General features: G+C 38.2%; 1 protein-coding gene across 1 annotated transcript in view; it reads right to left on the reverse strand.

The window, feature by feature from the left end:
- ENAH (enabled homolog (Drosophila)) overlaps positions 1-25,941 on the reverse strand; it is a 165,932-nt gene that overhangs the window by 45,252 nt on the left and 94,739 nt on the right. The window contains exon 3 of the mRNA XM_011948938.1: positions 15,204-15,381. Within this exon, the coding sequence (XP_011804328.1) occupies positions 15,204-15,381 (178 nt within the window). The remainder of the gene's footprint in view (positions 1-15,203; positions 15,382-25,941) is intronic.

The following is a 25,941-nucleotide window of genomic DNA, read 5'->3' on the forward strand; positions in this document are numbered from 1 at the left end:
TGCGAGTGGGCAACAGAGAGAAAATAAATCTGGACTAGCCTAAAAGGTTGAAGTTTCAGGGGAAAATGAAAAAGGCGCCCAATTCCATAGGTAAAAGTGGGGACGTTCAAGGTAAGAGAATACCTCACATCATTTTAAGGAAACACAATTTCACTCTCTCATTTACATGTAAAAAACTGAATCTTCTTTAACCAAGATAGGGGTTTTTATTCTTTAAAAGTATTTTAAAAGACTTTCAAAGACCATGTCTGTTTTCTCCCACTTTTACAGGAGAAAAATAGAATTAAGAGAAATAACAAAGGCATGAGATTTCTGATAAGTAAACTAACATACTTAAGGGTGGGAAAAAATGAAGGCGGCGGAGGTAGGGCAATTTTGGGCAAGAAAACTGAGCCTGGACCAAGAGAATAAACCTCAGACATTTCCACAATTTGGTCAAGAACTCATCCCTGTTTACATTCAATCTGGCACTGAAAATGCTACACAGTTCTCCTTTACATAATTTACCAAGTTTTAAAATGTTTATTAAAAAGAAAACAACTAAAGAATCTGAGGAAGGCTTCTTGCTTTGATTTTAATCACTTTAAAAATTCTTAAGATTGGCCGGGCGCGGTGGCTCAAGCCTGTAATCCCAGCACTTTGGGAGGCCGAGACGGACGGATCACGAGGTCAGGAGATCGAGACCATCCTGGCTAACACGGTGAAACCCCGTCTGTACTAAAAACTACAAAAAAACTAGCCGGGCGACATGGCGGCGCCTGTAGTCCCAGCTACCCGGGAGGCTGAGGCAGGAGAATGGCGTGAACCCGGGAGGCGGAGCTTGCAGTGAGCTGAGATCCGGCCACAGCACTCCAGCCTGGATGACAGAGCGAGACTCCGTCTCAAAAAACAAACAAACAAAAAAAATCTGAAGATTTAGCCATTACTTTTCACTATACACCACACTCACACAATTAAAATGAGCCAATAACTAAAACTAAGAAAGCATGCCTAGATACATGAATACATGCTTTTTAACTAAGATTTGCTTTTCAAAATGCCATGCATGATAAATGCTACAAGATGTATGAGCCCTGAAAACAGTATACTAACTGAAAGCCAGTCACAAAAAAACTCACATATTTTATGATTCCATTTATATCAAACATCCAGAACTGGCAAATCTGCAGTGATAGAAATTATATTAGTAGTTGCCAGATGCTGGGAGGTATGGAGGAATTGGGGGTAAAGGGACAATGACTTAAGGGTAGAGGGTTTCTTTCTGCTGTGATTAAAAATGTTCTAAAATTGGCCAGGCACGGTGGCTCAGGCCTGTAATCCCAGCACTTTGGGAGGCCAACGCGTGCCGATCACGAGGTCAGGAGATTGAGAGCATCCTGGCTAACATGGTGAAACCCCATCTCTACTAAAAATACAAAAAGTAGCCAGGTGTGGTGGCGGGCACCTGTAGTCCCAGCTACTCAGGAGGCTGAGGCAGGAGAATCGCTTGAACCCGGGAGCCAGAGGTTGCAGTGAGCCGAGATAGCGCCACTGCACTCCAGCCTGGGCAACAGAGTGAGACTCAGTCTCAAAAAAACATAAAATGTTCTAAAATTGTGGCAAAGGTTGCGCAACCCTGTGAATATACTAAAACCACTGAATGGTACCCTTTAAATGGGTAAACCGTATGGTATGTGAAGTAAAGCTCAATAAAGCTGTTACGGAAAATAACAAGTGCCATGCTGTGCATCTGTTCTTCATCTCACAATTGTTTATAACACAAAGTTCAAAAATATCCCAATGCCTACTGCTTTTTCCATTTTGAAAAATATTAAGAGGTGATTGGTGGAATTTTCGGTATTTTTATTTTCTTCTTCATGCTTTTCTATACTGTTTAAATTTTTATAAATAGCACATGACTTTATCATCAGAAAAAAAGAACTTATTCTCATTTGAAAAACAAAATGCTATGGAAATTACAGTTCTGTTAACAAGAGTGGTTCTAGATGGATGGAGCTCTAACTGGCTCTAGTTTGTTTTTTGTTTTGAGGCAGGGTCTTACTTCAATTGCCCAGACTGAAGTGCAGTGGTGAGTTCCAGTGCAGTGGAACCTCAAACTCCCAGGCTTAAGTGACCCTCCCACCTCAGTCTCTTGAGTAGCTGGGACTATAGGTGCATGCCACCACAACCAGCTAATTTTTTAACTTTTTTGAAGAGATAAGGCCTCACTATGTTGCCCAAGCTGGTCTTAAAATCTTGGCCTCAAGTGATCCTTTCACCTTGGCCTCCCGAACTGCTGGAATTACAGGCATGAGTCACTGCGCCTGGCCTAGCTCTAGTTTCTAACAAGAGAACTGGACATAAAGAATGAAGTGACTCTATGAATAACGCCAACATGACCCCAAATGTTTAGAAAGACTGCAAAGCCAGGACCTGAATACCCTTTCCAAACACCAGAGCTGGTTGAGAGAAGGCATATAGTGGCTGTTCTGCCACCACACTACTTTCCAGGAGGAGGAATTAAACCCAAAGGCATTTTTTAGGTCATGACTCTCTCAGTACATATCCATTCAGGATGGTTCATCAAAAACCAGGACTGTCCTAGTTAAACAAAGACAGCTGTCTCCTTTTCCATGGGAATCATATTGCCCTTGCCCTTCTCTATCTCTCTGCACAATAATTCCTGGTATTTCAACAAGCTGCTTAACAAGAAGCAATCTCTCTCTAAAACAACACAGGACAGCTAATATTTAAATGACAAAATTGTCTACATTTACTTTTTGAAATTCAAAAATATGTAAAATTCTATTAAAAGTTTGGTTGAATACATAAAAATTAAATAAACTGGGTTTGTCTCACATGGGATTTACTAAATAGAATTAAAGATGGCTAGGAGCGGTGGCTCATGTCTGTAATCCCAACATTTTGGGAGACTGAGGCAGGACATTGAGGCCAGGAGTTCAAGCGCAGCCTGAGCAACGTAGCGAGGCCTCATCGCTACAAAAAATTTAAAAATTAGCTGGGTGCGGTGGTATGCACCTGTAGTCCCAGCTACTTAGGAGGTTGAGGCAGAAGGATCCTTTAAGCCCAGGAATTCGAGGTTACAGTGAGTTATGATCGCACCACTGCACTCCAGATTGGGCAACAAAGCAAGACTCTCTCTTAAAAAAAAAAAATTCTGTAATTTATTCAAGATTGACAGGAAGCCACAGCAGGGCTATCAGAGAATACTACAATAGTTATACAAAACCCACTCTACCATCTTCCTAGCAATAGAAGGCCAATTCCATTAGTTATCTGCAAAAGAGACTGGAAACGCATTTCCTAGGCACCCATATCATTCATCCAGTCTTCAAAGTGGGACTGATTTCAAGGCTTGAGGAAAACTTTAAATCAATAGGAAACCAGTGACTATTTCTGAAGAAAAAGTAATTCTCTGTTACAATATTACCACAGCAAAGAGCAGGATAGTGTTTACAAAATAAATTCCTTCATAAAAAATGTATTTCTTCCTACATGAATGACAATGTCATAACCAAATACTCTTGAAATTTTCCAGAAAACAGAAGTCATTTGTTTTCTCATATGAATCATTCCAGAAATGACAAAAGCTCACAGACGGATCAGGTCTACCTTGTAAGAATTATTTTTGGTACCTTTACATGAGTAGCATTCTATATTTGTTTCCTAACCACCATTCTGCACCATTCATAGTACTTACACTGCCTTGTGGATATTTTTGACCATGACTTATCCTCTCTACACAATTAACAGCCCCATTAAGACCAAAAATTTTGAATTATTTGTTTCTCTCATATCATGTAACATAGTACCTTAACAGGAGTACAAATAATTCCAGTTAACTACAGCATTTCTTCTCTTAGATTAGAACAGCATCTACCTCTTAGCAATTCATGTATTAATGAAATAATGCCACAATATTTTTCATATATGAAATATCAACTGACTTCAAAGATACTGCCATTTAACACCATCTTCAAAAGACTCTTTAGAATTTTTCTACCTTGCCTAGATTATGAAAGCAGGAATGCCCAATGTTAACTGAGAGGCAATGCCCCAAAATATGCACATGGAAAACCTGACAGGGCACTATCATGCTTCCAAATGCACAAAAGCACAGCCAAGATTAAGCTGTAAAAATCGTGGAACAGGTTTGGCTGCTGCTGTGTGTTGTGAATGGTCTCATCAGACTGGAAGTGGTTCCTGCAATTCATCTCTTATCATCAATGGAAAACAAGACAGACTATTAAAGCCTCTTTTTATTTTTGTTTTAGGAGGAAAATGTTCCACACAGAGGTATCAAAATTTTTGACTATTTAACATCCAGCAAAATGCTTCTTCAATTTATGAGCAATAAAGGATAAAAATTCATGAATAAAGATAAAGTAATTACATGCAAATTACCATCCTCATGTAGGAAAGCATGCAAATAACCAGAGATGACATCCTCAGGTCATTGTAGCACCACTGAATAAAGATCAAGCCTATTGTAAAATAAGCCTAGAAGAACTGAAGTCACTAGCTGGACATGCATCAGATAATAGATTATAAGGTGCCTAACTGCCGGAGACACAAGGACGCAAAGAAAAGGGAATGAAAGGCAGAGAGAATATAGTGTCTGTATGACAACAAACTCCAGGCTAAAATAACTTTCTATAATACATGAAACCCACATTTATCACAAAAATAGTATCTGCCCCTTTTTAGCCATTTAATCATTCCCACCTTGAAGCAGGACAAGATATCTTAAGTTCCACAACGTAAGACTAAATGCTGTGCTCATGAAAAATGAGGCTTCAGGTATGATTAAGCTAAAGCAGCTTTCCCAGACAGTTAGTGAACAAGAACTTAAAGGTCACAGAAGTTAATATATTAAAATGCATTTATTGTAATTTAGTATAAACAATTTACAAATCCACATATATGAATATGTAATTCATATATAATTATGAAAAATCGCAAAAAAATCACAAAAAGAAAAATCACAAATGTACTAAGAGCTAGAAACAGCTAGTAACAACAGTTAGTGCTATTAAATAGATGGTGGTTACAAAGCTAATTGCTGTGCAATTTTTACATATTAAGCATCAAAAAGACCATCAGATCTACATTTTCCCTTTCGTTGACAGATGATGAGAGCAATTAGGAATAATTTTTGCCACTTCTGTGACTTGTAAAGTCCTACTTCTGGCCAGCCCTCCATGATGTCTTCATGGGGGAGGAGAGAAGATGAAATACAGAAAGGAAAAAGACAGGAAGAAAGAGTTCTCTGTTACAGTCAAAGCTAGGCATGTCCACCGACACTGAAGGGACAGAATATATGGAATAATCAAGCCCATCTGACAGACAACCTCTAAGACTGCTTTGCTAGGCTGTTTGGAAAAGATAAAAAGACTATAAAAATTCCATTCTTAGTCAATAGCTGTCCCTGCTAAGTTGTGACAGTAGTTTTCAAAGGTCTTATTCCTAGGATCCACTTATACTCCTAACAATTATTAAAGACACTAAAGAGCTTTTGCTTATGTGGGTTGTATCTATCATTATTTACTATATTAAATAACTAAACTACATGTTTCAACTTTTAGGAATTCAGTTTTAAAATAACTAAAAAGCAGTTACATAAAAAAATAACATTTTAATGAAAAATAACTATTTCCCAGAACAAAAAATTTTAAGTGATTAGAATGCCATGGTTTTACAAATCTCTTTAGCATTTAACAGTAAATATTAAATAATAATCCAGACAGCTAGATTATTTCATTTGCTTTTGTATTCAGTATGCTGTGGCATGCTGTTCTGGCTGAAGTATAATGAAGACGGTCTGTTGAAAGGGTCCAGAGGGGGACCCTCAAGAGTTGCCACGGACCACACTTTTTGAATCCCTGAGTTAGAGGTTTAAATTCAAGATTCCCAATTTTACACCTGATTTAGCCCAAAGGAATTTAAAACATGGAGAACCACCAAGTACATAATAATCTAGGCCTTATTAGCTCTAATGATTAGGACATCTGTAAACTTTCTTTTTTTTTTTTTTAAAGACACAGGGCCTCACTGTAGCCCAGGCTGGAGTGCAATGGCACAATCACAGCTCACTGTAACCTCAAACTCCCAGGCTCAAGTGATCCTCCTGCCTCAGTCTCCCAAGAAGCTGGGGCTATAGGTGTATGCCATCATGCCCACCTATTTTTTTAATTTTTTTTATTTTTTTATTAGAGACAGGGTCTTATTCTATTCCCAAGGCTGGAATGCAATTGCACAATTACGACTTACTGTAACCCCAAACACCCAGGCTCAAGCCAGCCTCCTACCTCTGCCTCCCAAGCTGCTGGGATTACAGGCATGAGCCACCATGCCCAGCCACCCCTAGCCTTTTTTTTTTTTTTTTTTTTTTGACAGAGTCTCGCTCTGTCGCCCAGGCTGGAGTGCAGTGGTGCAATCTCGGCTCACTGCAAGCTCTGCCTCCTGGGTTCACCCATTCTCCTGCCTCAGCCTCCCAAGTAGCTGGGACCACCACGCCCGGCCACCACGCCCAGCTAATTTTTTTTATTTTTTTATTTTTTAGTAGAGACGGAGTTTCACCATGTTAGCCAGGATGGTCTCGATCTTCTGACCCTCATGATCCACCCGCCTCGGCCTCCCAAAGTGCTGGGATTACAGGAGTGAGCCACTGTACCCGGTCATAATTTTTAATATATATATTTTTAAAGACAGGATCTCACTATGTTGCCCAGGTTGGTCTGAAACTCCTGGCCTCAAGAGATCTTTCCAAAGCACTGAGGTTACAGGCCTGAACCACCATGCCTGACCCTAGTGAGAAGAGAATCAGCCTGGCCTGAGGTCTGTAAACTTTAAGAGGATAAGTTACTATCAAATATTCACTCAAACTTTCCTTTTAGTGACTATGAATTATTAGATATAATTTCAAGCATTAATCAACACAAATATTAGAAGATAAAGCTATAATCATTTTCTGGTCCCAATTCCAACCCAGAACTTCAAGGTTGTTCTTGTATGTAAATGGAGGATCAGAAAACAGAAGCATAAAGGGAGGGCAAGGAAAGAGAACAGAAGAGAAATATCCTTCCAAGAGAGTCTAGCCCTAACACATCCACGGTAGGTAAAGAATACCTAAATATAGTCCTTGGGAGAACTGATATTAGTTACTCAAACAATTTTCCTTAGAGCTTAACTGTCTCACAACCCTAGTTGAGAAAGGCTAAGGAAGGGGCTGAAAATTGAGGCTTTGAGGTGTAACAGGTAGGCTACAGGATCTAGAGGCCTAATTCAGTAGCTCCCAACCTTTTCAACAGCTAGAAACCCTTTTATACTGTAACTAACCCCCTTGAACTCAATATTTAGAGTGAATCTGCCCAAAGAAAGTATATTTACCATTAATCTTAAGAAATTAATGAAGTTTCTTTTGTCACATTGTGAACTATTTAAAGCCAGAATTGTGTCTATGTACCTTTCTTTCTAAAACTTGGACTGAGGCTCATAGAAAAACTCAAGCTGAATTACATTTTCATTTTTACCTGTTTCTCCCAAAGTACTGATTTTCTTCATATAGTAGAAATAATTTTAGGTGTCACACACATTACATTCAAACATACATGATACTCTCCCGGAGGCCTCTTTTTTTTTTTTTTTAAGATGGACTCTCATTCTGCCGCCCAGGCTAGAGTGCAGTGGTGCGATCTCGGCTCACTGTAACCTCCACCTCCTGGATTCAAACGATTCTCCTGCCTCAGCCTCCTGAGTAGCTGGGATTACAGGCATTCACCACCATGCCCAGCTAATTTTCTTATTTTTAGTAGAGACGGGTTTCACCATGTTGGTCAGGCTGGTCTCGAACTCCTGACCTTGTGATCCACCCGCCTCAGCCTCCCAAAATGCTAGGATTACAGACGTGAGCCATTGCACCTGGCCAAGACCTCTATTATTAACATATGAGAATGGGTAGCCAGAATTCTTTCTTAATGAAAAAGTTACGTAAGTGAAGTACAACCAGAACCACATTGGTTTCCTGTTTAAATTCACCTCATTCTACCACTGTTTGAATTTTCTTCTCTATTTCTGCCTCTACTCAGGAACTGAATGCTTAACTTACAGCCTCCAGCAGCTCCCTTTTCAAACCACAGCTAGCTTTCTGGAGTACAGCTTTGCTCACATTATCACTCTTGCTTGACAACTTACACTCAATCTCTATCACCCAAAGGCCCTTCTTGATCACCTACCTTTCTGAATTTATTCCCACCAGGCCAAAGAATTCCCTGCTCTACAAACACAGCTCATTCTTCCCACTTTTTGTACATGTATGCTATTCCTCAGGCCTGATATGGCTTTCCCCTTTGTCTTCCCATGCCTACAGTATGCCCAACTTTCAAAATCCTGACCTGAAAGTCAGCTCGTCACTAACATGTTCCCAGCTGCTCCAGTGAAAAGAAAGCTCATCCCCTTCACACACCCAATACAGTATGTTATCTGTCCTTAGACAGGGTTTCTCTTGTATGTTATGGTTGTGTCTTATCTCCCCTGTGAGAGTAGAAAGAAGATCCATGAGGACAAGACTTGTGTCTAGTTTGCCCTGGCATACAGATGCACTCAAATGATGGATGAATTAATTTTTCTATAAGAAAAAAAAAAAAAACACCCAAAAGATGTCTTTACTGGACAGTTAAGATAAAGCAGATGCTGGAGAAAATTTGAAAGTCTACCTTTTTTTTTCCCCTCTAAGTTAATCCACACAGAATTTTCATTTTTTTTTTTTTTTGGACATTAGCATTCAAAATAACATTTTATAGTTTAATACTATGCTGTTGCCTTGTTTAATTCCCATGATATCCTGACATAAATATTCTCATGATTCACATTTTATAAATTAGGAAATAGCTTTAGAGAAGGCAATTTGCCACCGGAGGGAGAGACAGAACTAGAGTCTTTTGACTCCAAACTCAAGTTCTTTCTACTAAATCACAATAAAGTAACATTTTACTTAAAAACACAAAACTAAAAGTAAATTCAAGTTTTCTCTTTCCTAATTTCTCATTCTAAACTAACTTCCCTCAAAGGTGTTTTTAAAAATGCTTCGAAGATCTTGAATTGAAGGCCAAACTCAATAAAAAGAAATGGCCTAAAGGCTCGAAAACCCAATCCTCTTTGTGCCTCCCTTTCTAGGTATGGACAACCTGGGGAAATCCCATCTCTCCAGGTCAATCTTCCTAATTGGAAATTGTGAGTAACAACAGACATATTAACCTCACATTACTGTGATTTACAAAAGGGGACAACTGTGAGAGGTAAGTATGAGAATAAAGGAGAGCAGGCAGACATACAAATACAAAAAGACTGTCTCCATCTACCCAATCCCCAAACCTGTTGGTCATTTAATACTTAATGAACAGATTTTTTTTTTTTTTTTTTTTTGAGACAGAGTTTTTGCTCTTGTCACCCAGGCTGGAGTGCAGTGGTGCGATCTCAGCTCACTGCAACCTCCACCTCCTGTGTTCAAGCAATTCTCCTGCCTCAGCCTCCCGAGTAACTGGGACTACAGGCGCCCGCCACCACGCCCAGCTAATTTTTGTATTTTTAATAGAGATGGGGTTTCACCATATTGGCCAGGCTGGTCTCGAACTCTTGGTCTCAGGTGATCCGCCCGCCTTGGCCTCCGATAGTGCTGGGATTACAGGCGTGAGCCTGCCGAACAGATAGATTTTATAGGGTTCAAAATGTCATACCCGGCCATACAGATAGGTTTTATAGAGTTCAAAATGTTAATTCTCCAATAAGATTATAGTTGTTTCGCAAAGCTAAACTAAAAAACTTAGTCCAAGATTATCTTTGGGATTCTTTTCAGGTCCAAATTTTTAAGATTTCATGAAAGCATTAATAAAGAACCCCAAATGCAGTATATCCAGAACCAAATGTGTTATCTACAGCACAGTATTTCCTCTTCCACCCTCTTCCACTCTGTCTCTGGTTAACAGTACCATCTTTACTGGGGTCCCACACTGACACACCTGGTCATCATTTTAAAACACTGTTCTCTCCTTCCTGGCCTGCCCATTACATCTTACTGACAAAGAGAAAAGAGGTTGAATTCTAAGATCTCGGTACAAAAGCCACTAATGCCACTATCTAGCTGTGGGTCCTTGCACCACTACAGTGACCTTCTGTAAGTGCCAATCTCATTTCTAAAGCAAGGATAATACCACCAACCTTGTAGGGTTGTTATAAAGATGATTGGTTATGTATATGCCAGATTAAGACCAGGCACACAGAAGGTGACCAATAAATAGATCACTATTCCTGCCTCAGAATGGCTTTAATTTCTATGTGAGGACAAAGGTAGAAAACTAGAACACTGCCATGGCAGGTACAGCCAGCACTAAATGAAAGCTGGTCACCTCCTCTTCATTCTGCTCCTCTCCTCTACTTTGTCAGTTCAGGCCTCATCTTTCTCACCGGTATTATCACAACAGTGTCCTGAGTTGATCTTCATGCATGTAACTTGCATGCTCACCACACTTGTCCTAAAGCACAAACTTGATCATATCAATCCTTTATTTAGCTTCCTTCGATGACTCTTCATCACCTCCAGATAAAATGCATACTCATCATCACCAGGCCCTTCCCAATCTTATCTCTTGGGATGCCCTACTCCTGACCCCCACCACATAAATTCTCATGTCCAAGCCACATCATAGTGTATTTGTTATTTCCCAATCGCTCCATGCTGTCATGCTTCCAAACCTATCTAGAATGTTCTATCACTGATGAGCCCTCTCCATTCTTAAAAACATAGCTGAAACATCACCTTCTCTTCAAAGCTTTCCCTGACCCTAGAATTTTCTTTGGTATTCCAAAGGCCTTTCTTCACACTACATTTGCAAGCCATATCCTAATTTTGCTGGTCTTGTTTCTGGCAGCTCTAGCCCGACTGTGACATCAGGCAAGGGACAGGCTCTATCTATCATTTTCGTATTATTCCCAGTGCCTAACACAGTTTGTAAAAAATACATTTTATTGAAAATATTTTTGTGATAAGTTTAATATTGTTTGCATTAATATCAACAATCTGGAAGACTAAAAAACAAAACTGTCACTATAAAGTATTTCTAGAAACTATTGAGATTTTTTAAAATCCTATTAATTCCAAACATAAAGAGATTTTTAAATGCTGTGATAAAACTCATACAAATGCACATATTGGAAGGTACATCAGGCCAAATTATCATTAAAAAATGAAATCTCAGTATTATAAAACCTGAAGAAAATTTCAACTATAAGGAAGGTATGACTTTTGACTATGTTCTCATGTTCAATAGATTAAAAAATAAAACCCAGCAAAAGTAGTCTTTTAGATAATGGTAAAATACTTATTTTGGGGTGTTCTTTTTGAAAAGGCATGCTTCATCTTGCCTGAGAACAAAAGCAGTGGGATTATCTTACTGGTTATGCATACAATTTTTTTTTTTTTGGATTTAAAAAATTATTTCCTATTTTCAAATGATTTAAACCTTTTACAAAAATAAAACAGTTGGGCAAATCTGCCTCCACCAATTATCACAAAAATTAACTTTGTAGTTTATATAATCCATAACTATTACCTACAAAAATCTATAAATAATAATAGAGAAATAAAAAATATCACTTTAGGTAATACACCCATTTAAAATTGAATCCATTTCCATGGAGAAAGGAAAAAATACACAGTAGCATTTGGTATAAAAGGAAGAGCACTAATTCAGCTCTTTTTCAAAAATGTTAGAACATGTGATTTGTGTTTTTTTAACTTCCAAATATAACTCACTGTATTTAGCACCTTCTGTACTTTCCAGTATATTAGATAATTGCATACCAAGTTAAAAACAAAATAAAGGAAAACATTTCTGCCACCCACCATTTTCATTAAAAAAATGGAAGTATTACACAAACACACAAAGCACCTTGTAAAGGTTGGTATGACTAGCCCCCCAGAAAACGGTTTTTTATACATTTTAAAAACTGGAGGATTTAGGGGACATGGGAGAAGAGGAAATGAGAACTATGTGATTATTGGTTTTAACACAAAACATGAGCTAGTAATTTTCAAATTCAGTTCTAGAGAACCATGGAGGTGTCTCAGAGGTTGCAGATCCTGAACCCCACATCAATTAGAGAAGCTCCATATTTTTTGCCCACTTATAGACTGAACTACCAAATATCTCATTTGCACAAAAATCTCCGTAACTTTTAAAAGTCTGAAAAATCACTGAGAAGGATTAGCCGATGACAACCGTGGATAATATTGATATTAGCACCTAATAAATAAAAATACAAACAGAAATGTTTTATATGGAAAAATGTTTTACAAAGTGGTAAAAACATTAAGAAACAGGCAAGACTAATATTTGTAGTTACTTTATCAATAAGTTTGTTCTGCTTCTCATCAGTTTTATCAGGCTACAGTTTGTAAAGGGAAGGGACATGTAAGTTAGGCTTTTTCAACTTGCTTTTGGAAGAAAGACAGTAGATGATTTCAGCAGTGAACTGGCTGTGAACCCAAAACAAAGTTTTGGCAGGGTATGACCAAGCTCAGAGGCGACATTAGTGGGTATGTTTGTTTAGATAAAGGGGAGGTGGCCCATATAATGTTGGGGTAGGATACATACCTTTTCTACATTGGAGAATCTGCGTAAGAAATGATATCTATTCCCAAGAACACTCCTGATTCTTAACATCTTACTCTCTCCTATGCTTTTACTTCCACACTAATTAAGGCCATCAAAAATAAGAAATAGTACTTAACTACAGTAATTTATGAAAAGTCATTTTCTAAGTAAATCAGACTATTTAGAACTCAGCCACTCTATATGCTTTGTTTTCCATGATGAAAAAACTACGGAACTAAAAGCTTCCTTGCCAGTGACCTGATCCACAATACCAGGAGGAAGCTGTGACGGACTCATTTCTTCCATTATCTCTCTTTCCTCAGCCCCTAGTATGAGTGGTTGAGACTGTGACCGAGAAGAGAATAAAGTATCAAAATCATCTAACAAGACTCCTATTTTTTTCCTACACTAAAATGCTTGTGTAGCTTGTGGAATTATGGTTGATTTTCCTATTTGCCAAACTTTCTATAATGTGGAAGGAACATTGTTTCTTAAAGCTTATTACTTTACAATAGAGAATGTAATTGCGTCTCTCCACATTGATTCATTAATTTGAAAAGATCAAGATAAAAAAAAAAAAGGCTGTGCACGGTGGCTCACGCCTGTAATCCCAGCACTTTGGGAGGCCAAGGTGGGCAGATCACTTGAGGTCATAAGTTTGAAACCAGCCTGGCCAATATGGTGAAACATCATCTCTATTAAAAATACAAAAAGTAGCTGGGCGCGGTGGTGAGTGCCTGCAATCCCGGCTACTTGGGAGGTTAAGGAGGGAGAATCACTTGAACCCGGGAGGCAGAGGTTGCAGTGAGCCAAGATCGCGCCACTGCACTCCAGCCTGGGCAACAGAGCTAGGCTCTTGTCTCAAAATAAACAAAACAATCAGAAAAAAAAAACAAAACACATTAACTGGCATTTGCATTTTGAAATCAAACCATATGACTACTCATTGATAGAAATAATCCTTTCCATTTGGCTAAAAACTAAAAATCAAAAGTCAATGACAGTAATCATAATAATAATAACGTTAACTACTTTTAAAAAAGGAACATTTAGTTCCTAACATAAGTTCCTAATATCAGTAACATTTAGTTCCTAATATCAATGGATACTCTTTTGAAAGTTCAGAAATAAAAACAATGCTAGTTTGTTCTAAAACACGGGAAATTCAAATGTCATACATCTACTCTCCAAACTTTGGTACCTTAATTATTTATCATGTAACTGACCCATCCAACAAGATATTAAGAATCACAATTCTAGTTTCTTCCCTATGGTAAAACTACAGTAAATGAAAAGCAATTCTACACCTATGATAGCATGCCAATAAAATACTGACACCTGCAAGAGAAGTACAGAGACTCAGAGAAATGACCTACATACAAGACTGTACAGACTTTCCTATGCTATTTTCTGGACTTAAAGACAAACCAGGCCAAGTTCTAGTGTTTATTTTCTCAAACTAGACACAGTATGCAAACTATGTATAAGTTATGTATTGATATTAATTTCCTCAAAAGAAGATCTGATACAAAACATCTAAAGCCGTAACAACTTTAAGTTTTTGCAAGATCCCAAAATGTCTTCTTGCTCTGAAACTAGTATTTGACAGACTAACACATGAGCTAGATGCTTGAATCCTTTTTAGTATAAGGCAACATATAAATTTTTAATGTATTTATAACAGATTTTGATATTCTATACTTTCAACAAAGTATCAAATTTTCATCTGACTGCAACTCCTTCCTCTTAAAATATACATTGATTACAGCACATTTATATCATTAAAATCATTACTAAATATACAATATAAGCAAGAGTAATCATATTTGTGTTTTTATACATAACAATTCTTTTCTGATTATAAAATCTATCTCTTCAAAGAAATAACCACACACTGATACATTTTTCTATTTTTTTAAGCCAAGACAAAACTAAGCTTATCCTTGACATATATACAGTTTTTAAAAACTGGGATTTTTTTAAAAAGTGATTTCCACATATCTTTCTAACCAATATGCACTATCAGAGGAGATGCAATTCATGACTTGTACCACCTGAGGGCACTCCTAAAATCTTTAAAAAACCAAGAATCACATTTTTACCTACTAGGAAAAAGACCCAGTCCTACTTCAAGTTCATGGTTTGAAAAACCACTTTCAGAAAACATGTGTTTCTTTACACAAAGATGATAAATAAGCATAATTTCTATCCACTGCATATTCTGTGGGCTTCATGTACTCTCAACGAAAGTGTTTCTAAAGCAGGATGAAACACATCTAAATACTTCAAATAAAAGGGTTACAAATTAAAGAGAACTAAACTCACAGGATTGTCTTTCTAGATTATACATTTATCATCAGTAAAAAGTTGATATTTCTATAGAAAATAAAAATGCAAGAACTACTTCAAATATATACAAGATCTAAAAGCTAACAAAAAGATTTGTTCTTTAACATATACACGGCACTTCAGATTAAGAATACAAGTAAACCTTCAGTTTTGCTTTGTCTCTGGAAAAAGAAAGAAAATACAAGTAAACCATGGGCACCTTACCTGTTTCCTGTGAATTTAACACTTCTAAGGCATGCATCATGGCACTTGCGAAGACATTGGCATCCTCTTTGCTGCCAAAGTTGAGACCATACACCTGTCTAGCATCTCGCCACTGGTGGAAGGTCTGTGTAGCTTGATTGTACTTCAGTCCTTTAGGAATGGCACAATTTATCACGACCTAAAAAATAATAAGTGTTTATAAAGTCAAACCAATAATTGGCAAAGTCAAGGATGTCAACAAATGCTGACTGTATATATTCATTCAAATGTGTTCCTAACAGACCTTGGCAAAAATGGTTTAAACAATTATCTAGGGTAAAAATCTACAGAAATATCAGTCTGATAGAAGTTAAGCTTTTTGCTGATTACAAAGGTCTGCCATAAAACAGTAAATCAGCAAAACAAAACAAAACAAAATCTATTTTCCTCATTAAATATATTTTAACTTGTTTGCTGAAGTTTTACAAATACAAAAAAGTATACACAACATAAAAGTGTATCTCTGTGAATGTTCACATGAAGTCAGTACCCTAATTAAGAAATCAAACAGCAACATCAGAAGCCCATCTTCTTAATTCCTCCCACCTCCCAAAAGGTACTAGCCACACTTCTAACATCATAAATTACTACATTTATATGAAATCCAAAAACTAACATATCAATCTGAAGAGCGTCTTGAGTATCTATATAGGGGTCTTAAGCATCTTTCATTAGATTTATTTTCTATTATTAATCAAGTTTTGTAGGTTTTTGGATTTTATAAAAATGGAGTTATACAACGTGTATTGTAACGTATCTGCTCTCTTATCCTCAAAATTATGTTTGTAAGAGCCATCCACTTGTTGCATGCAGCTGTGGTTTGTTCATTTTCATTGCTGTGTAGTAGTCCTTTGTATAAATCATGCTTATTTAAGCATTCTCCCATTAATGAACATTTGGATTATTTGCAGTTTGGGTTATTAAAAATTGTGATGTTATGAACTTTCTACCGCATGTCTTTTGGTACAAACAAGCATTCATTTTTGTTGGGCATATATCCAGGAGTGGAAATATCACAGGACATGTGTATGTTCAGCTTTAGTAGAAAATTCCAAGTAGCTTTCCAAATTGGTTCTAGTAATTTACACTTCCACAAGAGTATACAAGAGCTTGTGCTACTTCCACATAACTATGCAACGTTACAACTGGTACTGTCAGTCTTTATTTTAGCAATTCTGGTGGGTATGAATGCTTTATCACTGCAGTTTTAGTTTGCATTTCCCTGATTTTTATTAGCTATCTAGATGTCTCTTTTTGTGAATATCTGCTTGAATTAAGTCTCTTGCCCATTTTTCTCCTGAGTTGTCAATTTTTTTCTTCTTTGATTTCTAAGCCCTTTATATATTCTAGATATGATACCATTGTTGGTTATCTATGTTGCATATATCTTATGCTATTCTATGAATCACCTTTTCACTCTTAATGGTGTCTTGATGGATATAAGTTCTTCACTTTGATTCTGTTCAAATTAGCAATCTTTCTCTTTATAGTTACTGCTTTAGTGCTGTTTAAGAAATGCTTCTCAATCACAAGGTCATGAAAATATCGTCCTATATTATCTTGCAGAAGTTTTATTATTTTACTTTTCACATTTCTATCCCCAATCCAGCTGGAATTGATCTGTGCCTGTGGTGTGAGGTAGGGATCAAGTTTGCTATTTGTTTCAATATGGCTGTAAAAATGATCCAGCACTATCAATGTGCTACAAGTTTGCCTGCAGCACATAAATCAAGTGTCTATGTGGCTCTATTTTCTCCTACAGGTCAATATGCCTTTTTGCCAACTCTACAATGTCTTAATTGTTGTAGCTTTATATGAAATCTAGATGACCATTAGAGTGTGTCTTCCTGTTTCATTCTTCAAAATTGCTTTGGCTCTTCTTAGTCCTTTGTGTGCAGCTAGTTTTACATTCTGATTATCAGTTTCTACCAAAGAAATTTTGGGGACTTTGAGATTGCATGAAAGCTAACATATCAATCTGAGGAGGCTCTTGAGTATCTTTATGGGGGTCTTGAGTATCTTTCATTAGATTTATTATTTTCTATTATTAATTGAGTTCTAAGTATTAGAATCTTCTATTATTCCTAATAATTTAATTAAGGTTTTTCCCTCTAAATACACAACCATGTAATCTGCAACTGACAGCTTTATTTCTTCCTTTCCAATCCATGCACAATGTATTTATCTTCATACACCTACTAGAAATCACAATACAATGCTGAAAAAAAGTGTTCATAACAAGTATCTTTATTTCCTGATTTTAGAAGGAAAGCTTTCTCAATTAAACCGTTAAAAGTATGATCTTTCACACCAGGCAACATGGATCATGCCTGTAATTCCAGCATTTTGGGAGGCCGAGGCAGGTGGATCACTTGACGTCAAGAATTCAAGACCAGCCTGGCCAACATGGTAAAACTCCGTCTCTACTAAAAATACAAAAATTAGCCAGGCGTGGTGGCATGTGCCTGTAATCCCAGCTACTTGGGAGGCTGAGGCAGAAGAATCACTTGAACCTGGGAAGCAGAGGTTGCAGTGAGCTGACAATCTGCCACTGCACTCCAGTCTGGGCAACAGAGTGATACTCTGTCTCAAAAAATAAACAAATACATAAATAAATAAATGACCTTTCATGTAATAATCTTATTGATACCTTTTATCTGGGGAAAAACCCTCCTATTACTTGACAGCTAAGGGTTTCCATCATGATTGAATACTGCATTTTATCGAGTGCTCCCCAACATCCCTTGAGGTGACTGGCTCTTCTGTTTTTTATGCAGTTAATTACACTGATTATTTTCTAGTATTAAACCAACCAATCTTATATTCCTAGGATAAACAACGCTGGTCTTCACATATCAATTTTTATAAATCTCTAGATTTGTTTGATAGTGCTCTGTTTGAAATTTTTACATCTACTTTTATGAATGAGATTAACCTCACTATTGCATTCATGTATTCATTATATTAATGCCAGGTTTTGACAGCAAAGTAATGCTGGACTTAAAATGAACTGGCACTGTAGAGTTGGCAAAAAGATAGGCATCCTCTTTGTGTATTCTCTGGAAAAAAGTATCTAATATTGGTGTTCTTTAGTTGTTAAAGGTTTGGTTGAAAAGGACACCACCAGTAGAGCCAGCTAAACGAAGTTTTCTTCCTTTTACTTCTTTTAATCATAGTCTTAATTTCTTTAAAGTGTTTTCCTAAGAATTTCTACATCTACATTTTCAAAATTACTAAAATAAAGTAGCTCAAAATACCCTCCTTAATCACTTAAATGTCTCTAAGATTCATAGTGATGTCACTTCTTTCTTCATAATGGCTATTTAAACCATTCTCTTTTTTTTTTTTTTTCAAGAGCTGTCCCTCACAAGGACTTTAGAGACAAACCTCTGCTTAGTGTGTTTCCTTTCTACTGCATTAATTTTGGCTCTTATCTTTATTGTTACCCTCTTTCTATTAATATTTTATATGGCTTTAATGGCCTATTCTTTAATTTCTTGAGATGTATCCTGAGTCTGGCTGAAAAGTCAACAATACTTCTTTTCCAAGATAACATTTCAGCCTCTAAATTTCACTTTAATCAGAAGTTTAGTAGCATTCTACCGGTGTTAATATGTGGCATGTTCATCATTATTTAGCTCAACTAATTTTTCTAATTTCATTGTGATTTCTTCTCTGACTCATGGACTATTCAGAAAGGTATTTCTTAACAGCTACACCTATGGGATTCTCTATTATCTTACTTCTAGATTAATTCTGCCATGACCACACACTTTGTATGATTTTAATCCTTTGAAATTTGTTGACACTTTCTTTAGGGCCAAGCATACATACAATTTTGAAATTGTGACATGTACATTTCAAAGGTATGTGGTATATATGCCAATTAGGGTAGGGAAGTAATTGTATTGTTCAAACCTTCTATATACTCTTACAGGCCTTTTTTTCTGACTGCCTGTTCCATCAGTTACTGACAGAAGTAAGTTAAAGTCTCCTGCTGTGATTCGTAAATTTGTAACCAGAACAAGAGGAACTTTGAGACCTCTGGTTCCAAAATGGCAGCGCAGAAGCAAGCTATGGCAAAAATCGCAATTACTTTTGCATCAACCTAACAGTTCTCTACTCTCCCTGCCCCCCCAACAAAACAAAATCAAGCACACAGCACCAAAATTATCACCAGCAATATATCCCACAACTCAAATAGGAGTAGGACACAATTCCTGGAGACACAGAGAAATAAAAAAGCTCTCAGCAGACAGTAAGATAATCAGACCTCCATAACCACAATGGCCCTCCACACAGCCTGCTGGCACCAAGCACGCAGAAATCTTCCCCCAACTCACGCCTTCTACACTGGAAAAAGTGAGATCAAGATAAACAACAAACTTTTCCACCATCTTTGGTTCATGGCAAAAGACCCATCTGTCATCTCAAACCATGGGAAGCACTGGGAGTTCCAGAAGGGAGAAATATCCCTAAGAACAGTCAGAGACAAAGTGGGGAAGCAGGACTAGTCCAGAAAGTCTGTTCTGGAACTTGGCCAAAGGAGACACTGAGTTAAAGTGGCTGTTCAGCAGCACCATGCTGTTGGAGGTTTGTTCCACAGGTCTCCTGGGCATGAAACCCTAGCCAGCCTTCTCACACTACCAGGACATCCCCACTGGGACCTCCTCAATTTGGGATGGGTAGCACTCTGATTATTTACTAGAACCTAGGCAAATCTGAACTTTTTTTTTTTTTTTTGAGATAGGAGCTACCCCAAGGCTGGAAGTAGCTCATGCCTGTAATTCCAGCACTTTGGGAGGCCAAGGCAGGTGGATCACTTGAGGTCAGGAGTTCGAGACCAGCTTGGCCAACATGGTGAAACCCTGTCTCTACTAAAAATATAAAAATTAGCCAGGCGTGGTGGCACATGCCTGTAATCCAGCTACTTGGGAGACTGAGGCAGGCGAATCACTTGAACCGGGGAGGCAAAGGTGGCAGTGAGCCATGATCACGCCATTGCACTGCAGCCTGGGTGACAGAGTGAGACTCTGACTCAAAAAAAAAAAAAAAGATTAAAACCTTATGCACATTTTACTATAACATAAGGCTGGAGTGCAGTGGCTATTCACAAGCACAATAATAGGACATGATAGTCTTGAACTCCTGGTCCTAGGCAGTTCTCCTGCCTCAGCCTCCCAAATAGCTGGGACTATAGGCACAAGCCACTGTGCCCACCCTCCTGATGTGGTTTTTATAAATATTGGGGTAAGAGTGTCACGATTCGTTAGAAGATACTAGAAACCCAAAGCTATTAAAATTTAACATTATCAGAAAATTGGAAGACCCTTTTAAGGCAAATCAATATCCCTGCTTGGCAAATAGCTTAAAATGGCAGACAAGAGAAAAGATGTGTTACATCTACTTTTTCAAATGTTCACAACAGAATGTTAGAAAAAGTTGTGGAAAATATTACTAGGATCAAAATTATATAAACTACTGTTTCATTTTCCCAATATAAAAATTTTAAATCTGGGGCCAGGTGTGGTGGCTTACGCCTGTAATCCCAGCACTTTGGGAGGCCAAGGTGGGCAGATCACGATGTCAAGAGATTGAGACCATCCTGGCCAATATAGTGAAACCCTGTCTGTACTAAAAATACAAAAATGAGCTGGGCTTGGTGGCACGTGCCTGTAATCCCTGCTACTCGGGAGGCTGAGGCAGAAGAATAGCTTGAACCAGGGAGTCGGAGGTTGCAGTGAGCAGAGATCACACTCCAGCCTGGCGACAGAGCAAGACTCTGTCTCAAAAACGAAACAAAAAAAAATTTTTTTAATCTGAATTAATTCTTTCACTCATCTAACCATTGAGGACAGACAGTACTGCAAATAATCTTTAAAAGTATTAAAATTAAATATTTTCAGGCTGGGCGCAAGGGCTTACGCCTGTAACCCCAGCACTCTGGGAGGCGGAGGCGAGCAGATCGTGAGGTCAGGAGATCAAAACCAACCTGGCCAACATGGTGAAACCCTGTCTCTACTAAAAATATAAAAATTAGCCAGGCGTGGTGGTACATTCCTGTAATCCCAGCTGCTCGGGAGGCTGAGGCAGGAGAATCGCTTGAACTAGGAAGGTGGAGGTTGCAGTGAGCTGAGATGGCACCACTGCACTCCAGCCTGGCGACACAGTGAGATTCCGTCTCAAAAAAAAAATTAAATAAGTTAAGTATTTTCACTTAATAACTACTTATTGGCTGTCCGCTGAGCATACTGTCAGGTTTGGACTATATCATAATCCTAAATTCTGTGCTTCAGATCCAGTGAGCTTGAGTCTAGACTGGAGGTGATGTTCCATCTTACACATGCCTATCCATTTTTAGCCTGACCATAACAGAGTAAACACTGCAGTAAACACCCACACTTCCTTGTGACCTGGCTCAATATCTTATCCTGTCTATAAGGTCATCCATGACCCTTTCTCCTATCTTCTCAACAAACTGATGATGCTTTTATGCCCTCACTGTGCTCTATTCTATACTAATCACAACTGAAACATTTAACTCGGGTTCTTTGCTTATGTGCTTAACATCCCCATCCTGCCTCAGCCTCCTAAGTAGCTGGGATTACAGGCGCGTGCCACCATGCCTGGCTAATTTTTGTATTTTTAGTAGAGACAGGGTTTCACCATGTTGGTCAGGATCTTCTCAAACTCCTGACCTTGTGATCCGCTCGCCTTGGCCTCCCAAAGTGCTGGGATTATAGGCATGAGCCACTGCGCCCAGACAACATCCCCAGTCTTTACTGCATCTTTCATTCAAGGTCAGGAACGATATTCTAATATAAAATCCAAGCATAGTACCCATAAGCACTTAATAAATGTTAGGTTGGAAAATGAAGTATTTTAACATGCTTATATATTTATATAACTGTACATATTCAATTTTACAAGTAAATGGTGGGTGGTTTTAACAGCTCTTACTATAGAAAGTTTAGATGTTTAGTAAATTATAACAACATGTGCCCACTTACAACTGACTGATAACCATTAAGATATGTAAGAATGATGGCCAGCCACAGTGGCTCATGCCTATAATCCCAGCTACTCGGGAGACTGAGGCAGAAGGATCACTTGATCCCAGGAGGTAAAGGCCACAGTGAGCTATGGTCAAACCACTGCACTCCAGCCTTGGCAACAGAGCAAGACTCTGTCTCAAAAGAGGCCGGACGCGGTGGCTCACGCCTGTAATTCCAGCACTTTGGGAGCCCAAGGGGAGTGAATCACAAGGTCAGGAGATCAAGAACATCCTGGCTAACACGGTGAAACCCCATCTCTACTAAAAATACACAAAAAATTAGCTGGGTGTGGTGGTGGGCACCTGTAATCCCAGCTACTCAGGAGGCTGAGGCAGGACAATGGTGTGAACCCGGGAGGTGGAGCTTGCAATGAGCCGAGATCGCGCCACTGCACTCCGTCCTGGGTGACTGGGCAAGACTCCGTCTCAAAAAAAAAAAAAAGGAAATGCGAGAATGGAAGGAAGAAAACCAATTATTTATCAGATTTATTCCTAGGGATGGTGTTTTTTTAAGTATCATTATATTACTAAAATTGTATTTTCTAATTGTTTACTGCTTATACAAAAATGCGAGTGTTTTTTATATACTGATCATGTAACCAGCAACCTCACTGAACAATCTTGTTGGTTCTAATAGTTTATCTGCAGATACTCCTGGGAGATTTTTATGCAGACAATTACATCATTGGTGAGTAACCAGCTGTTTCTTTCTTATCAATTCTTACAGCTTCTATTTCTTAAACTTTGTATGGCTAGGTTATCTAGTACCTCCTCTTTAACACTAAATGAAAATGGTTAGAGCTGAAATGCTCAATTTATTCACAAGTTTAATGGAAATGCTCTCGACATTGTACGATCCTGTAAGATACCTGCTGTATGCTTCTATTATCCACCCATATCAGCTTAAGAATATTAATTTTATGCCTAATATGATGAGAACTGTTATGTATTGATTCAAATTTTATCAAATGCTTTTTCCAGAACCTCTTGCTTTTGTAGGTTTTCTCCTGGGAAATAACATTAGTAAGTTATCTAATGTTAACCATCCTTATATTACTGAGGCAAACAGTGATAAGCCCTATTTGATCAAGAAGTGGTTTTGTTTTGTTTTTTACTCATTACTACATTTGGTCTGCTAATATCTTATTGAGGACTATTATATCTAGGTATACATTCATAACTGAAGACTGGCTCCTCTCCCAAACTTGTTCTGTGTTTTGGATATCAAAATTATACAAGCCTTATAAAATATCATTCTCTACAATGGTTGCATAAAACAGAAAACACAGTGACATTTTAGATTTCATTTGTAAATGCTCTGTACTCTCCTGCAGCTTTTCAAATTTGGGGGGCAGATTATTTACTATTGATTTATTTCATGATTGTAGGTCTATCATGTTTTCCTACTCTTCAGTTTTAGAAAGCTATGTTTTTCTACAAAATGGCCCATTTATTGGCATAAAGTTTTTCATAATATTTTATTTCCTTAGGTAACTATAGTGGTATTCTTTATTTCATTCCTAAAATTGGTTATTTGTACTGTTCCTTTTTTTCGTTTGATTCTGCAAGTTGTTTTTTTTTTTTTTTTTTTTGACATGGTCTTGTTCTGTCCCCCAGGTTGGAGTGCAGTGGCACAATCACACTCACTACAGTCTCCACCTTCCAGGCTTAAGTGATTCTTCCACGTCAGCCTCTCCAGTAGCTGGGACTACAGGCACACACATTGCACCTGGCTAGTTGTTTGGGTTGTTTGTTTGTTTTTTGTTTTTGTTTTTTATTTGAGATGGAGTTTCACTCTTGTTGCCCAGGCTGGAGTGCAATGGCACAATCTCAGCTCATTGCAACCTCTGCCTCCCAGGTACAAGTGATTCTCCTATCTCAGCCTCCCAAGTAGCTCAAATTACAGGCATGCGCCACCACGCCCAGCTAATTTTTTTTCTTTCTAGTAGAGACAGGGTTTCACCATGTTAGTCAGGCTGGTTGTGAACTCCTGACCTCAGGTGATCCACCCGCCTTGGCCTCCCGAAGTGCTGGGATTACAGACATGCGCCACCACGCCTGGCCTGTTTGGGTTTTAAAAAATAAGTTTTGTAGAGACAGAGTCTCATTATGTTGACCAGGCTGGTCTTGAACTCTTGGGCAGGCAATCTTCCTGCCTTGGACTCTCAAAGAGCTGGGATTATAGGTGTGAGCCACCATGCCAGCTACTTTGTCTTTTCAATGAAGTAGCTTTTGTATTAACAAATACTATTTATTTTTATTTAATTAATATCTTTCTAAAATTTTCTTCTGCTTTCTTTGGGTTAAACTCATTGTTTTTTAGTTTCCCTTTTTTTCCTACCACATACAATTAAGACTTGCGCATCTAAGGACAGATTAGATGTCCTACAGGTTTCTATATGTAATATCACTCAGGCCTCAATGTTTTCTTATTTTCTAATATTCATAATAATTTCCTCTTAATGTCACAATTTAGCATAATTTTAATTTTTTAATGTTTTAAGAAACATTCTACTTGCCAAAATCTGAGTCATAAGATAGTTTACCTCTCCCAGAAATAAAAATTTTAGTATTTCATATGCAAATTTCCTAGCTTAATCTTCTTTCCAGGCCGGGCGCAGTGGCTCACGCCTGTAATTCCAGCACTTTGGGAGGCTGAGGCAGGCGGATCACTTGAGGCCAGGAGTTCAAGACGAGCCTGACCAACATGGAGAAACCCCATCTCTACCAAAAATACAAAATTAGCCAGGCGTGGTGGTACATGCCTGTAATCCCAGCTACTCAGGAGGCTGAGGCAGGAGAATCGCTTGAACCCAGGAGACAGAGGTTGCAGTGAGCCAAGATCATGCCATTGTACTCTAGCCTGGGCAACAAGAGCAAAACTCCGTCTCAGAAAAAAAAAAAAATTTCTTTCTGATTATCTTCAAATACTCTTTTTCGTTTTTGTAAATATAGGATTATTCATCAGTACTTTTCAAATAACCAATTCACTAAATTTACCAAAAATGTAGTTACTTTACAGCTATTAGTTTGCAATGTTGTATTAAGAAGGTTCAACAATTTCTACAAAATCTTAATTGTCCAGTTTTCTTTTTTTCCCCCCATAATAACATCTTGGGGCATATTTGATTTATCTCTGGCCTAAGTCGCTGCTGGAACAAAGACAAAGATGAGAGAGTGCTCAGCAGAACCTGGACTACAAATGGGACAGCAAATGGGACAGAGGGGGCTCTTCGTAAAAAGCCTGGGAGACCAGAAAAAGGCTGTGCAACACAACAAGGAAACCGGAGCCCAGAGGAAAAGGCAGGAAGACTAAGAAGGGGAAAGAAGAGAGTAAAGAGGGCGGGGCACAGGGGAGAGATAGGGAGAAGGCAGCCAGAGAGGGCAGAAAGAGGGGCAGGCCAAAACCGTTTGTATAAATGGATAAATGTGGTAAATTCAGTGAATTGCTCTTTCTACAGACTGACTCAGAACTGTGAAAGTTCATCTCCACGCGGGCACTGCATTTGCTTCCAAGTCAGCTAAGAAAGCAACAAACTCCTTTGCTTCCCTGTGCTGATAGGATGATTTCTCTTAGCCCTCTTTCTATGGGGTGTAGTCCCTCTAAGACTGCCAGTTTGTTTGTTTGTTTGTTTTTGCCAAAAT

This window comes from Colobus angolensis, unplaced genomic scaffold (genome assembly GCF_000951035.1).
Source record: "Colobus angolensis palliatus isolate OR3802 unplaced genomic scaffold, Cang.pa_1.0 Scaffold288, whole genome shotgun sequence".
Classification (NCBI taxonomy): Eukaryota; Metazoa; Chordata; class Mammalia; order Primates; family Cercopithecidae; genus Colobus; species Colobus angolensis.